Raw genomic sequence first — 13,437 nt, forward strand, 5'->3', positions numbered from 1 at the left:
TGGATGGCGGAGCTCGGGTGGTGCTGGCACATTATACACAGGCACCTGCCCATTGCCATCAATCGGATCAATACTTTACAGGTGCATCCAATTAACCACTTGTGGACTGGAAGGATTTGCCCCAATTATGACCAGGCAATTTGTTTTGCGATTCGTCACTGCGTTAATTTAACGGACAATTGCACGGGCGTGCGACGCTGTACCCAAAAATAAAAAGATGTCCTTTTTTTCCACAAATAGAGTTTTTTGGTGGGATTTTTTTACCTCTGGGATTTTTTATTTTTTTGCACTATAAACAAAAAAAAAGCAAAATTCTGAAAAAAATATATATATTTTTCACTTTGTGCTATAAAACATTCCCAAAAAAAATAACAAATCAAAATTTTTCATCCTTTTAGGCTCGGTTCACATTTGTGCGATGCGGGAACGCTGCGAATATGCAGCGTGTTCCCGCATCGCATCCGCACATCTGGCAGTTCACACTGCCATATGCGATACGCAGGGGGTGTCAATTAAATGTTAACGACACCCCCAGTTTGATCGCATATCGCAGTGCGATCTGACAGTACGCACAGAATCGGATCGCCCAAGTGTGAACCACTGTGCGATCCGATTCTGAGGCGGCTCAAAAAATGCCTCATGTGCGAGTTTGCTGCGGATGCGCTGCGAATTCAGCCATATAAAATGTATGGCTGAACTCGCATCCGCACAGGAGATCGCATGTAATGAAGGAGCAGTGCGCTCAAAATTACATGCGATCAGCGCATCTGCAATAATGTGAACCGGCACTTAGACCAATTTGTATTCTACATATTTTTGGTAAAAAAAAAAAAAATCCCAATAAGCATCTTTTGATTGGTTTGCGCAAAAGTTATTGCATCTAGAAACTAGGGGAAAGATTTGTCATTTTTTTTTTTTTTTACTAGGCAGGGATCTGCGATTTTTAGCGGGACTGCGAGATTGCGGCGGACAGATCGAACCCCTAACTGACATTTTTGACACTTTTGGGGGGACCAGTGACATTACTACAGTAATCAGTGCTAAGAATATGCAATGACACTAGCAGGGAAGGGGTTAACCTGGGGGTGATCAAAGGGTTAAATATGAGCCATGGGGAGTGTTTTCTAACTGTGGGGGGAGGGACTTGTGAAATGACCATATAGACATGTGATCCTATATAGAAGGATCACATGGGCTCTATGATCATTTCAGAGAGAAGGACGGTCGGCTGTGTTTACAACAGCTGACCATCCTCTCTCAGCGGGGAGCGATCACAGGTGTCCGGCAGCAATCGGTGCCACCAGTCTCGTGCATCGGCATCCCCGCTGCCTAGTGGGGGCCGACGTACCCCTAGACTGGTTTGCGCAGCCAAGCCAGCCTGCCGCTGTAAATCTGCGGCGGGCAGTTGGCAAGCAGTTAAAGGACGTGCGCAAAGTCTTCCCATTCACACCTATGCATGTGCAGTGCATGCATTTTAGCGGGACGTTTTTTTTTTTTGTTAACAGTAAACTTTATTAACCAACAACAAAGCATCAACAAATAAGGCACAAACACCCTACGCAGAGGGTTCCAGTTGCAGATAAAAAACAAACATAAAAGAAACAAGATAAATAAAGAGGAATATGTCACAATTGTACTATTTGCAGTCAACCCAATCACATATCATGCAAGTTGGAGACAGGATGTTCTCCTGGAGGCAGGGTGAGGGGGGTGGGGGAGATGGGAAAAGGGGGGGGGGGAGGAGGGAAAAAGGAGAAGGGAAAGAAGAAGGGAAAAGTAACACCATTGGAGACAGCAATCTCGACCGTGAGACCAATCCTAGCCCACAACATCAAGAACTGGGTGCACTGGCACACCCAAAGCATCAATTCATGCAGACCAGATTTTATCAAATTTTCTAGGACAGTTCCTGCTCTCATAGGTAAGCCGATAGAGTGGAAGGGTCCTAGCGATGGCATCTATCCAGCTGGCCCGAGTCGGGGAGTCAGGCAACTTCCATTTCAAAAGTATTTCCCTCCTGGCATAAAACAAGGCATACGTAATACACAATTTAGCATATTTATCGCCCACCACTTCCTCCAGATTATTGAGCAGAGTCACCGCCGGTTCCAGAGGAACAGTGGTGTAGAGGACTTCGCCCAGCGTGTCTGTCACCGCCCGCCAAAAGGAGGCAAGCTGGGGACAGGACCAGACCACATGAAGAAAGGTGCCGATGTCACGACCACAACGGTTGCAGGTAGGATCACTCTGGGGGTAAATACTAGCAAGTCGTTGGGGCGTATAGTATACTCTGTGCAAGAATTTCAGTTGTATGAACCTATCCCTGGCCGATATCATAGAGGGGATATATGTGCTAACACAGTCCTCCCAGTCATCCACCGTCAAGTCCGGAATGTCTCCCTTCCATTTATCATACGTTGTGGCTAGATTCCGACTATGGGCCGTCCACAGTCTCAGGTACAGGGAGGAAAGGGGTTTACCAATGACCCTAGAAGTCAGCAGTCATTCCAGTGGATCCGATTCAAGAGTAACGGGTCCCGGGAACTGTGCCAACATAGCATGTTGAAGTTGCCAATAGCGGAACTCCATAGAACTAGGCAGGGAGTGTAGTTGACGGAGATCTGCAAAGACGGGGAGTTTCCCATCCCGAATAACATGTTTCATAGTGACAACACCCCTAGCCCCCCACACCTGGGGGTCAGGAATCCGATGTAGATGCGGAAGGGAAGGGTTGCCCCACAGAGGGACATGAGGGGAGTTGTGCAGAGGCTAACTATATACCGCCCGAGCCCATATCCGTAACACCGTCCGCATCGGGATGGTGATCAGGGGATGAGCCCGGTCCCCCCGAAAGACAAGGTTGCTCAGGGCCGCGTAGGAGCCTGGGCTGGGAGAACCACCAACGGACAGTCAGCAAAACAGCAGCCCAGAAATAGAGCTGAAAATTGGGAAGCGCCAGACCTCCATCCGAAAGGCCTGAGGAGTTTGCCCAGCCCACACAAAAGATGAGACCACACTGTCCAACCTAGTGAAAAAGGGTTTAGAGATATCAGTAGGGGAGTTGCGAAAAAAATATAAAAATTTTGGGAGGTAAATCATTTTTAGTAAATTGATCTGCCCGACCGGTGAAAGAGGGAGCGTATGCCACGTCGCACACCGCCTAGTCAGCTGGAGAAGCAAAGGATCAATATTATCCTTCTTGTAGGTGTCTAAGGCTGTGCTCACCCTGACACCTAAGTACGTCATGTCCTGAACCCATTGAAGCGGCGTCCGCGTGTCTATAATGGGGTCTGACGGGTGTAGGGGGAACAGGACAGATTTAGACCAATTAATGCGTATACCCGAAAAACGGCCAAAGGTATCAAACAACTGTAAGGCAGTGCACAACGAGGAGGAAGCATCAGAAAGGTAAATCAAGGTGTCATCTCCGTACAGGGACAGTTTTTCTTCAATCACACCCACCCTAATGCCACGAACCCCCAGGTCAGCCCGCAACAAAATCGCAAGCGGCTCCAATGCTGGCAAACAAAGCCAGAGACAACAGGTAGCCCTGCCGGGTACCCCTAGCCAAGGGGAAACAGTCCGAAAGGGACGAGTTGGTGCGTACCCGTGCAACCGGCTGACCATAGAGCATCCTGATCCATGAGATGAACCTGGGACCAAACTCGAAACAGGCAAGTATCTTCCAAAGGAAGGGCCATTCCACAGAATCAAAGGCTTTCTCGGCGTCAAGGGAGGCCAACACTCCTGCCCGCTCCCCCGACGCCAGATCCAAATGCGTAAATAGTCTCCTAATGTTGGTGTCAGTGCCTCTGCCTGGTATGAAACCAGTCTGACCCGGGTAGACCAGAGCCGCCAGGACGGAACTGAGATGATTGGCTAGTATTTTGGACAAAATTTTCCCATCTACATTAAGTAGAGAGATAGGCCTGTAAGAAGAACAGAGGGTCGGGTCCTTGCCTGGCTTGGGAATTACCACAATAACCGCCTCACTCATAGTCTGGGGATGTGTGCCCTCAGTCAAAGACCCAGTCAGGGTGCCGTGCAAATGTGGACCCAGGAGATCCATATGTGCTTTATAAAACTCAACCGGGATCCCATCCGGGCCCGGCGTTTTCCCAGATTGCAGGGAGGCCACCGCCCACTGGAGCTCCACAAGGGTAATGGGGCATCTAATTTTGCACAGTAACTGTCGGTCAGGAACGGAAAGTCAACGGCCAGTACGTATCGGTCCAGGTCGTCGTCAGTATAGTCAACGCGGGAGCCGTAAAGCGTCTGATAAAAGTCCGCGAAACATCGATTGATTGCCGCTTGGGAAGAGTGGTTGGCACCCGTATGATCACAAATATGCGCTATACTATATCCAGTGGACTGCTCTCTAGACAACCACGCTAGTAGTTTACCGTTTCGCTCCCCTTGTTCAAAGATGCGTTGGGATTGGTAAAGCAATTTTTTCTGGGTAAGTTCAGTTCGTAGTCCCAGGGCCTCACCAGTCAGAGACTGTAGTCGAGCGTAGTGGGCAGGGTCCCTAGTGCGGGTATACAAGAGTTCCATGTCTTTGGCCTCCTATTCTTTTTGAGTCAAGTCAGCCTTCCTACGTTGCCTAACCTGTCCAATGTCTGGTAATGCCCCCTGGAGTATGCTTTAAAGGCATCCCACACCACAGCCGAGGGGGCCGTGCCAGGGTTAACCTCCCAATAAGTGGCCAGCTGGGGTCCAACAATAGGGTCAATATCAGCATCAGATATCCAAAACCGAGACAACCGCCAGAGTTTGTCAGAAGGGTTATCGGAGAGCTCCATATTCATCAAGAGTGGGGCATGATCCGAGATACTCCGTGACAGAATCCGGACCTCCCGTACCCGAGGCAGAAGCGACCTCCCCGCATATATCAAATCTATGCGGGAAAAGGTCTTGTGAGTGGCGGAGTGGCAGGTATACTCCCGGGAATGGGGGTGCCTCCACCGCCATAAATCCGTTAGCCCATAGGTCTCCACCCAAACGGCAAGATCTGAACGGGCAGAGGGGTCCCCAACCATTCTATCCACACCCGGGTCCGGGACCATATTAAAGTCCCCCAAAATAAGCACATTATCATTATTGAACCTGGCAGCCTCCTTGGTAATTTTATGAAGCAATTTGACAGAGCGGGAGGGGGAACATACAGCCCTACCACCAATAAAGTGAAAGATGCGACTTGCAAATACAGTAGAACATACCGTACATCCGGGTCCAAGGCCAGGTCCCGCAAGCGAAAGGGGAGGGACTTGTGTATCAGGACACTAACCCCTCTGGCAAACGTGGAAAAGGTGGAGTGATAATGATGGCCAATCTATGTTTTTTTTGAGAGCCAATGTCCTGCTACCCACCAGATGGGTCTCCTGGAGAATACAGATATGGGGGTTAAGGGATTTGAGGTATTGGAACACCAGGGACAACTTCACAGGGGAATTCAGGCCCCTAGTATTCCAGGAAACTACAGTGAGGTCAGCCATAGAAATTGACAAAGGAAAAGGGGTATGTGCAGGAGAGGAAGCCCGACAATTCCCTTTAGCCCGCAGGACCCGGATGGAGGACGTATCCATATATAGTATCCAGCAACACGCACACCGAAATCAGCATGCAGGAAAATTTTGTGCCAAGAAAATAAAACATAAGAAAATTCAAATATCCCCCCACCCCTACCCCACCCATCCCCCCAATACTGGAGAGGGCTTGTATCCCAACCACAGTGGACATCACAGTCGCACTTGGAGGTGAGTGACCAGAGGGCACCGAACTACCCCTCTTCCCATAACATCAAGAGGAGGGGGATTCCGGCAACTATAGACACTGGGGTCACCCAGACATCTGGGGGCACTGATCTTAGTGGTAAAAGGGTAAAATAAAGTTCTCAAAAAAATCAACCGTTCCAACAGAAGAGTAACACTGTCCGCCTTGCATGGGGGGGGGGGGGGTGCAAAAGGTACACCGGAGCATACCATTGTCCCACTGCTGAAGACTGCTGAGAGGAGAAGTAAAGAAGAGCTCCCGATCGCCATCTTGAACCCGAAGCTTGGCCGGGAAAAGCGTACTGTATTTCAGTCCCTTCTCACGTAGTTTAGCCCGGACAAAGTCAAACGATTTCCACTGGCGCTGAGTCTCAACTGAGTAATCGGGAAAAACAGATAATTTGGCGTTTTCATATCTTGAGCCCCCGTTCACACTGGGGCGACCTGTGAGGAGACCTGGTCGCCTCACAGGTCGCCGTAGGTCACCTGCCATACAGAAGCTATGGACCCGTTCTAATAGGAGCGACACAAGTCGTTCCGACTTAGAAAAAGGGTCCGGAGCTTCTTTGGGGCGACCCGGAGCGACCTGCATAGACTTCAATGTTATGAAGTCCGTGCCGGCCGCTCCGAGGTCGCGGGGAGAGCAGCGCGCTGCGACCTGTGAGGTCGCCCGGCAAAGTCGGGTCGCTGCAATGTGAACGGGGCCTAATTCTCCTTGTTGGCGGGCCGCCCGCAGCACAAGGTCCTGATCCCGGTAGTGCAGGAGCTTGAAGATGAATGTGCGGGGAGGAGAACCCGGGGGGCCCCGCACCGCCGGCATCTGGTGCGCCCTCTCAACCGTAAAATAAGTGGAGAATTTGGCTCCTCCGGGAGACCTATAATGCGGAGGTTGTTCCACCGATTACGGTTTTCCGCATCCTCTGCCCGTGTCTCAAGGTGTTTAACTTTAATTTTGAGCATCTGGAGGTCTGAATGGTAGTCCCTCTGTACATCCTCCACCTCCGAGACCCGCCGCTTAGCCTCCGTCACCCTGTCCCAAAATTTGTCCAGGTCCCTCCGAATGAAGCCAATGTCCAGCTGGACATTGTCGATTTTGGAGGTGAGGGCGGTCTGGCAGGTCGATATGGCCTGCATGAGGGTCTCAAAATTGTCAGGGGAGTCCTGGGACAGGTCTGCGCGCTCAGTCTGGGATGCCATGGATTTGAGAGATAGGCCCGAGGCCTTCAGGGCCACTCAGGTACTCACAGTGTCAGCTGCGCGGTGTGTCTGCACCCCTCCCTTGCTCTTGTGCATCCCCCAGGGGCAAGGTGCCAATCAGGAGTCAGGAGAACCAGGTAAGGTATCGATCCGTGCAGGATAAAGGACAGGTTGAATGCCGGAATCGGGAGCTCAGCTAAAACACGTCCGCTCCCGGCGCCATCTTGGACACGCCCCCTAGCGGGACGTTTTTAGGCTCCATTCACACCTATGCATGTTGCTTTTGAGCGCTTCTGCCGTGCTTTTTGCTGTGCTTTCGTTTTTTGGACACACTCTTTGCACGTTTTTGATGCGTTTTGCGGGGGAGGGGGGTTTAATCTTATTAATAAACTGTGTATAGCTGGGGGAAAAGTGGAACTTCCGCTTTTCTGTCTACTCCCCCCCTCCGGTGCCACATTTGGCACTTTTCAGGGGGGAGGGGGGAGCAGGTACCTGTTTTTGACTTCTGTCGAACCTCGTCGCAGCGAGTTACATCAGAGGTTCGGACCCCTCCTCCTCCTTCCTGGCCAATTACCGAGCACAACGCGCTTTGCACATGCGCAGTAGGGATCCGGCCGTGAAGCCGCAAGGCTTCCCTGCCAGGTTCCGTCACCGGCCATGGTGGCGGCAGCACCCGACAGCTGATAGAAACATGAGCTGCGGTGCCGACATCGCTGGACTCCAGGACAGGTAAGTGTCCTAAAATTAAAAGTCAACAGCTATAGTATGTGTAGCTGCTGACTTTTAATTTTTGGAGAGGGGGGGGGGTACTATGCTTTAAGGAGCAGATCAGGAAGCCGGCCAGCGCATCCTTACCAACTGATGAGTAATAAGCTGTCAGCAGGCTTCCTCACTGACAGCTGAATGTTAAAAAAAAAAAACTTTGCCCCTCCTCCTCCTCCCTCTGCTTCCTGGCCAATTACTGAGCACAGCGCGCTTCGCGCATGTGCAGTAGGGACCCGGCCATGAAGCCGCAAGGCTTCACTGCCAGGTTCCCTTACCGGCCATGGAAGCGGCAGCACCCGACAGCCGATAGAAACATGAGCTGCGGTGCCGACATAGCTGGACTCCAGGACAGGTAAGTGTCCTAATATTAAAAGTCAACGGCTATAGTATGTGTAGCTGCTGACTTTTAATTTTTGGAGGGGGGGGGGGGGGCAAACTCTGCTTTAAGGAGCAGATCAGGGAGCCGGCCATCGCATCCTTACCAACTGATGAGCTGTCAGCAGACTTCCTCACTGACAGCTGAATGAAAAAAAAAAAAAAAAATATCATTAAAAAAAGGCATGGGGTCCCCCCCCATCTATACCAGACCTTTTCTGGTATAGATTTTGAGGAGAACCCCACAACAATTTTTTTCAAAAAAACTGAGTAGGATCCGCCCCCCATCTAAACCAGGCCTTTTCTGGTATGGATTTTGAGGGTAACCCCACACCATTTAAAAAAAAAACTGCATGGGATCTGCCCCCAAAATCCATACCAGACCCTTATCCAAGCATGCAGGTTAGGAATGGGAGGAAACGCGTGAGCATTCCCCCCACCCGAACAGTACCAGGCCACATGCCCTCACCATGAGGGGGTACTTTGCATCTTGTCCCCATGTTGATGGGGACAAGGGCCTCTACCCCACAACGCTATAGTTGTGGGGGTCTGTAGAAGGGGGACTTATCAGAATCTGCCAGGCTGCATACTCGGATAAAGGTCTGATGGGGACCCCATGCCATTTTGTTTTTTCATTTTGGTGTGGGGTTCCCCTCAAAATCCATACCAGACCCGAAAAGGGCCTGAAAGGGATTGGGGGGACCCCAACACCTTTTTCATGACAATTTTGTATTTCTGGCAAGGTTTTTTTTTTTTTACATTCAGCTGGGAAGCACGCTGACAGCTGATTACTCATCAGTTGTTAAGGAGGTGGCGACTGGCTTTCCAACCCTCTCCTTGACAATCAGCTATACACAGTTTATTAACCTCTTCCGGACTGCCCCATGTACATTTACTGCAGCTGGGCGACCTGTCTGCACAAAATCATGTACCTGTATGTGATTCGCGCCTGCAGGCAGGGGGCGCACGCACTCGGCAGTGATCAGATTAGAACCGATCATTCATAAGGACCAGGCCAATGATTTGTGGCCTGGATCTGCTGATTGGTTCTGACGAATGGCAGAACATCCTGTGCGTGTGTAATGTAAACACAGGCACAGGAAATTATGTAATCTTCTCTCCTGGAGACCTTTTTGGTTACAGCATGAGAGGATATAGCATCAGACAGTGAGTAAAAGCACTACACTGACACCATAACACACAGGCACATTTAAACCCTTGATCGCCCCCCCCCCCCAGTTAACCCTTTCACTCCCTGTCACAGTGTCACTAGGTACACTGTACAGATTTTTTACTGATCACTGTATTGGTGTCACTGGTGACACTAGATAGCGGCAGTCCCAGATAGGGTCAGGCTATCCGTCATATATTCCCTAATAAAGTTTAACCAGTTTAGCCCCGGGGGATTTGGCTGCTCAATGACCAGGCCCTATTTTGTGATTCGGCACTGCGTTAATTTAATAGACAATTGCGCGGTCGTACGACGCTGTACCCAAACTAAATTAAAGTCCTTTTTTCCCCACAAATAGAGATTTCTTTTGGTGGTATTTGATCACCCGTGCAATTTTTATTTTTTGCGCTATAAACAAAAAAATGAGCGACAAATTTTAAAAGATTACAATATTTTTCACATTCTTTTACAGTGCCTTGCGAAAGTATTCGGCCCCCTTGAACTTTGCGACCTTTTGCCACATTTCAGGCTTCAAACATAAAGATATAAAACTGTAACTTTTTGTGAAGAATCAACAACAAGTGGGACACAATCATGAAGTGGATCGAAATTTATTGGATATTTAAAACTTTTTTAACAAATAAAAAACTGAAAAATTGGACGTGCAAAATTATTCAGCCTCCTTAAGTTAATACTTTGTAGCGCCACCTTTTGCTGCGATTACAGCTGTAAATCGCTTGGGGTATGTCTCTATCAGTTTTGCACATCGAGAGACTGAAATTTTTGCCCATTCCTCCTTGCAAAATAGCTCGAGCTCATTCTCGATTGGATTCAGGTCTGGACTTTGACTTGGCCATTCTAACACCTGGATATGTTTATTTGTGAACCATTGCATTGTAGATTTTGCTTTATGTTTTGGATCATTGTCTTGTTGGAAGACAAATCTCCGTCCCAGTCTCAGGTCTTTTGCCGACTCCATCAGGTTTTCTTCCAGAATGGTCCTGTATTTGGGTCCATCCATCTTCCCATCAATTTTAACCATCTTCCCTGTCCCTGCTGAAGAAAAGCAGGCCCAAACCATGATGCTGCCACCACCATGTTTGACAGTGTGGATGGTGTGTTCAGGGTGATGAGCTGTGTTGCTTTTACGCCAAACATAACGTTTTGCATTGTTGCCAAAAGGTTTGATTTTGGTTTCATCTGACCAGAGCACCTTCTTCCACATGTTTGGTGTGTCTCCCAGGTGGCTTGTGGCAAACTTTAAACAACACTTTTTATGGATATCTTTAAGAAATGGCTTTCTTCTTGCCACTCTTCCATAAAGGCCAGATTTGTGCAGTATACGACTGATTGTTGTCTTATGGACAGAGTCTCCCACCTCAGCTGTAGATCTCTGCAGTTCATCCAGAGTGATCATGGGCCTCTTGGCTGCATCTCTGATCAGTCTTCTCCTTGTATGAGCTGAAAGTTTAGAGCAGGGGTGGGGAACCTGCGGCCCGCAAAGTCATCTGATCCGGCCCCCTGTGCTTGGGTGACCAGACGTCCCCAGACTGAGGACACTGTCCCTGCTTTGCATGGCTGATCCTGGGCGGGGGCGCCCAGGATCGGCCCTACCATCAGTGGCGTAGCGTGGGGGGTGCGGAGGGGGGCGGTGCAAAATTTAGGGGGGCGAAATCCCGCGCCGCCGTGTCACTCCCGAACCGCTATGTCCCCGCACTCCAGGCCGCCATGTCCCCTGTCAGGCTGCGCCCTGTTATTGGGCGAATAGGGTGATGTGCGGCAGCAGGGGGCCTGGCCTGTCTCAGATCCTGCTCCTGGAGTCCCGCCTCCGCATCTGTGAACCGCGAACGTCTCTTCTCCTCCTCAAGCCTGGATCTCCGGTAAGTCAGCAGCCAGACAGAGTGAGCTAGGGGAGAGCAGTCCAGGTCATGCTGTGTAGTTCAGTATAGGAATATTGTAGGTAGGACAGTGTACTGTAATGGTTAGTGTAGTGGGCAGTGTAGTGTAGTGCAGTGTAGTGGGCAGTGTAGTGGGCAGTGTAGTGTAGTGCAGTGGGCAGTGCATTGTAGTGTAGTGGGCAGTGTAGTGCAGTGGGCAGTGTAGTGCAGTGGGCAGTGTAGTGTAGTGCAGTGGGCAGTAGTGTAGTGTGCAGTGTAGTGTAGTGGGCAGTGTAGTGTAGTGGGCAGTGTAGTGCAGTGGGCAGTGTAGTGTAGTGGGCAGGGTAGTGCAGTGTAGTGGGCAGTATAGTGCAGTGGGCAGTGTAGTGTAGTGGGCAGTGTAGTGCAGTGTAGTGGGCAGTGTAGTGCAGTGGTCAGTGTAGTGCAGTGTAGTGGGCAGTATAGTGCAGTGGGCAGTGTAGTGCAGTGGGCAGTGTAGTGTAGTGAGCAGTGTAGTGTAGTGGGCAGTGTAGTGAAGTGGGCAGTGTAGTGAAGTGGGCAGTGTAGTGTAGTGCAGTGGGGAGTGTAGTGTAGTGGGTAGTGCAGTGTAGTGGGCAGTGTTGTGTAGTGGGCAGTGTAGTGTAGTGTGGTGGGCAGTTCAGTGTAGTGTAGTGGGCATTAATCACTCTGCATTAAGGGGGCCATTAATCACTCTGCATTAAGGGGGGGGGGCACCAATCACTCTGCATTACGTGGGGGGCACTAATCACTCTGCATTAAGGGGGGCACTAATCACTCTGCATTAAGGGGGGCACTAATCACTCTGATTTAAGGGGGCACTAAGATCCAGCAATACCAGCCAGAGCCAGCAATACCCACAGCTGAACCAGAGCCAGCAGTACCCACATCAGTACCAGCCAGAGTCAGCAGCACCCACAACAGTACCAGCCAGCAGCACCAGCCAGCAGTCCATACAGCACACTATCAGCCAGCAGAACCAGCCTGAGCCAGCAGTAACCACAGCAATATTAGCCAGCAGTACCAGAAGTAGCCATTGTGAACTTACCTGTACGCAGCTAGACTCCCAAAAAGTCCCACATGTGGTACCGCCATACTCAGGAGAAGCAGCAGAATGTATTTTGTTGTGTAATTTCACATATACCCATGGCATGTTTGAGCAATAAATCATTTAATTGACATCTTTGTGTAAAAAACAGGTTTAAAAAATCATCATTTTCCAGAAGCTTGTGGCAAAATTTTGGGTCTTTTATCGTTTATTAAAAAAGAAAACTAATTCCCAGTGGTGATCAAATACCACCAAAAGGAAGCTCTATTTGTGGGAAAAAAGACATACATTTAGTTTGGGTACCGCGTTGCATGACCGCGCAATTACCAGTTAGTAGCGCAGTGCCAAATTTAAAAAATGCTCTGGTCAGGAAGAGGATAAAACCTTCCAGGGCTGAAGTGGTTAAAAAGATTTTAGAAAAAAAAACTGTCAGGTCTATTGAAGTCTATCACATGCAAAACACAACCTGCTGCAGTCCCTGACCTTTTCCAAAAACACAGAGGCACAAAAATGCATTGATGTAAAAGTGTTCCATAGGAACCCATTTTAAAAATAATGTCCTGCGTTTCTGCATGTAATAGACATGTGTAAATGGAGCCTTATGTGTGTCATTGATGCATTTTAATACTTTTTTGGGCAGTGTGGATGTTGTTAGGAGGAAGTGTCTGTTGTCATATGCATGAAAACGCACCAAAAACATGCAATTCCAATGAAGTCTGTGAAGCCAAAAACTGCCTTTAAAAAAGTCCCTACACCAAAAGACAAGGAGTTGGTACGTGTGGTGCCGCAATCCTTTTGATCCAGGGGAAGGTAAAAAAAAAAAAAACACAAAAAGGCAGGATCCATTTTGCTCCAGCAGGGGCAAAAATTCCTTCCTGATCCCCTAAGAGGCAAGCAGATGTTCCCTGGATCAACTTTACCTATAAATATTAGTACCCACTTATATTGCAGTCTAGCCGAGTACAGGACCCCGAAAACCAGTCCCCACTTTCAGTCTTTCCAAGGGCGTAAATTGTTGATTTCACTCCTGACTAGTACCCATCACAGTTTCAGAGGCCCTGAAATTTCAAGATAGCACAAAACCCCCCCAAATGACCCCATTTTGCAAAGTAGACACTCCAAGCTATTAGCTGAGAGGCATGGTGAGTCCATGGAATAGTTTATATTTTGCCACAAGTTTCAGGAAAATTTTTTTTTTTGTTGTTTTTTTACACA

At 49.2% G+C, this 13,437-nt stretch overlaps 1 protein-coding gene across 1 annotated transcript in view; it reads right to left on the reverse strand.

Moving 5' to 3' along the window:
• Positions 1-13,437, reverse strand: part of LOC309545676 (uncharacterized protein) — a 155,620-nt gene that overhangs the window by 18,286 nt on the left and 123,897 nt on the right. The window contains exons 18-19 of the mRNA XM_082244953.1: positions 6,677-6,899; positions 5,982-6,146 (exon numbers count right to left, since the gene is read on the reverse strand). Of these exons, the coding sequence (XP_082101079.1) occupies positions 5,982-6,146; positions 6,677-6,899 (388 nt within the window). The remainder of the gene's footprint in view (positions 1-5,981; positions 6,147-6,676; positions 6,900-13,437) is intronic.

Source organism: Pelophylax lessonae (assembly GCF_965119305.1).
Source record: "Pelophylax lessonae genome assembly, chromosome: 1".
Taxonomy (NCBI): domain Eukaryota; kingdom Metazoa; phylum Chordata; class Amphibia; order Anura; family Ranidae; genus Pelophylax; species Pelophylax lessonae.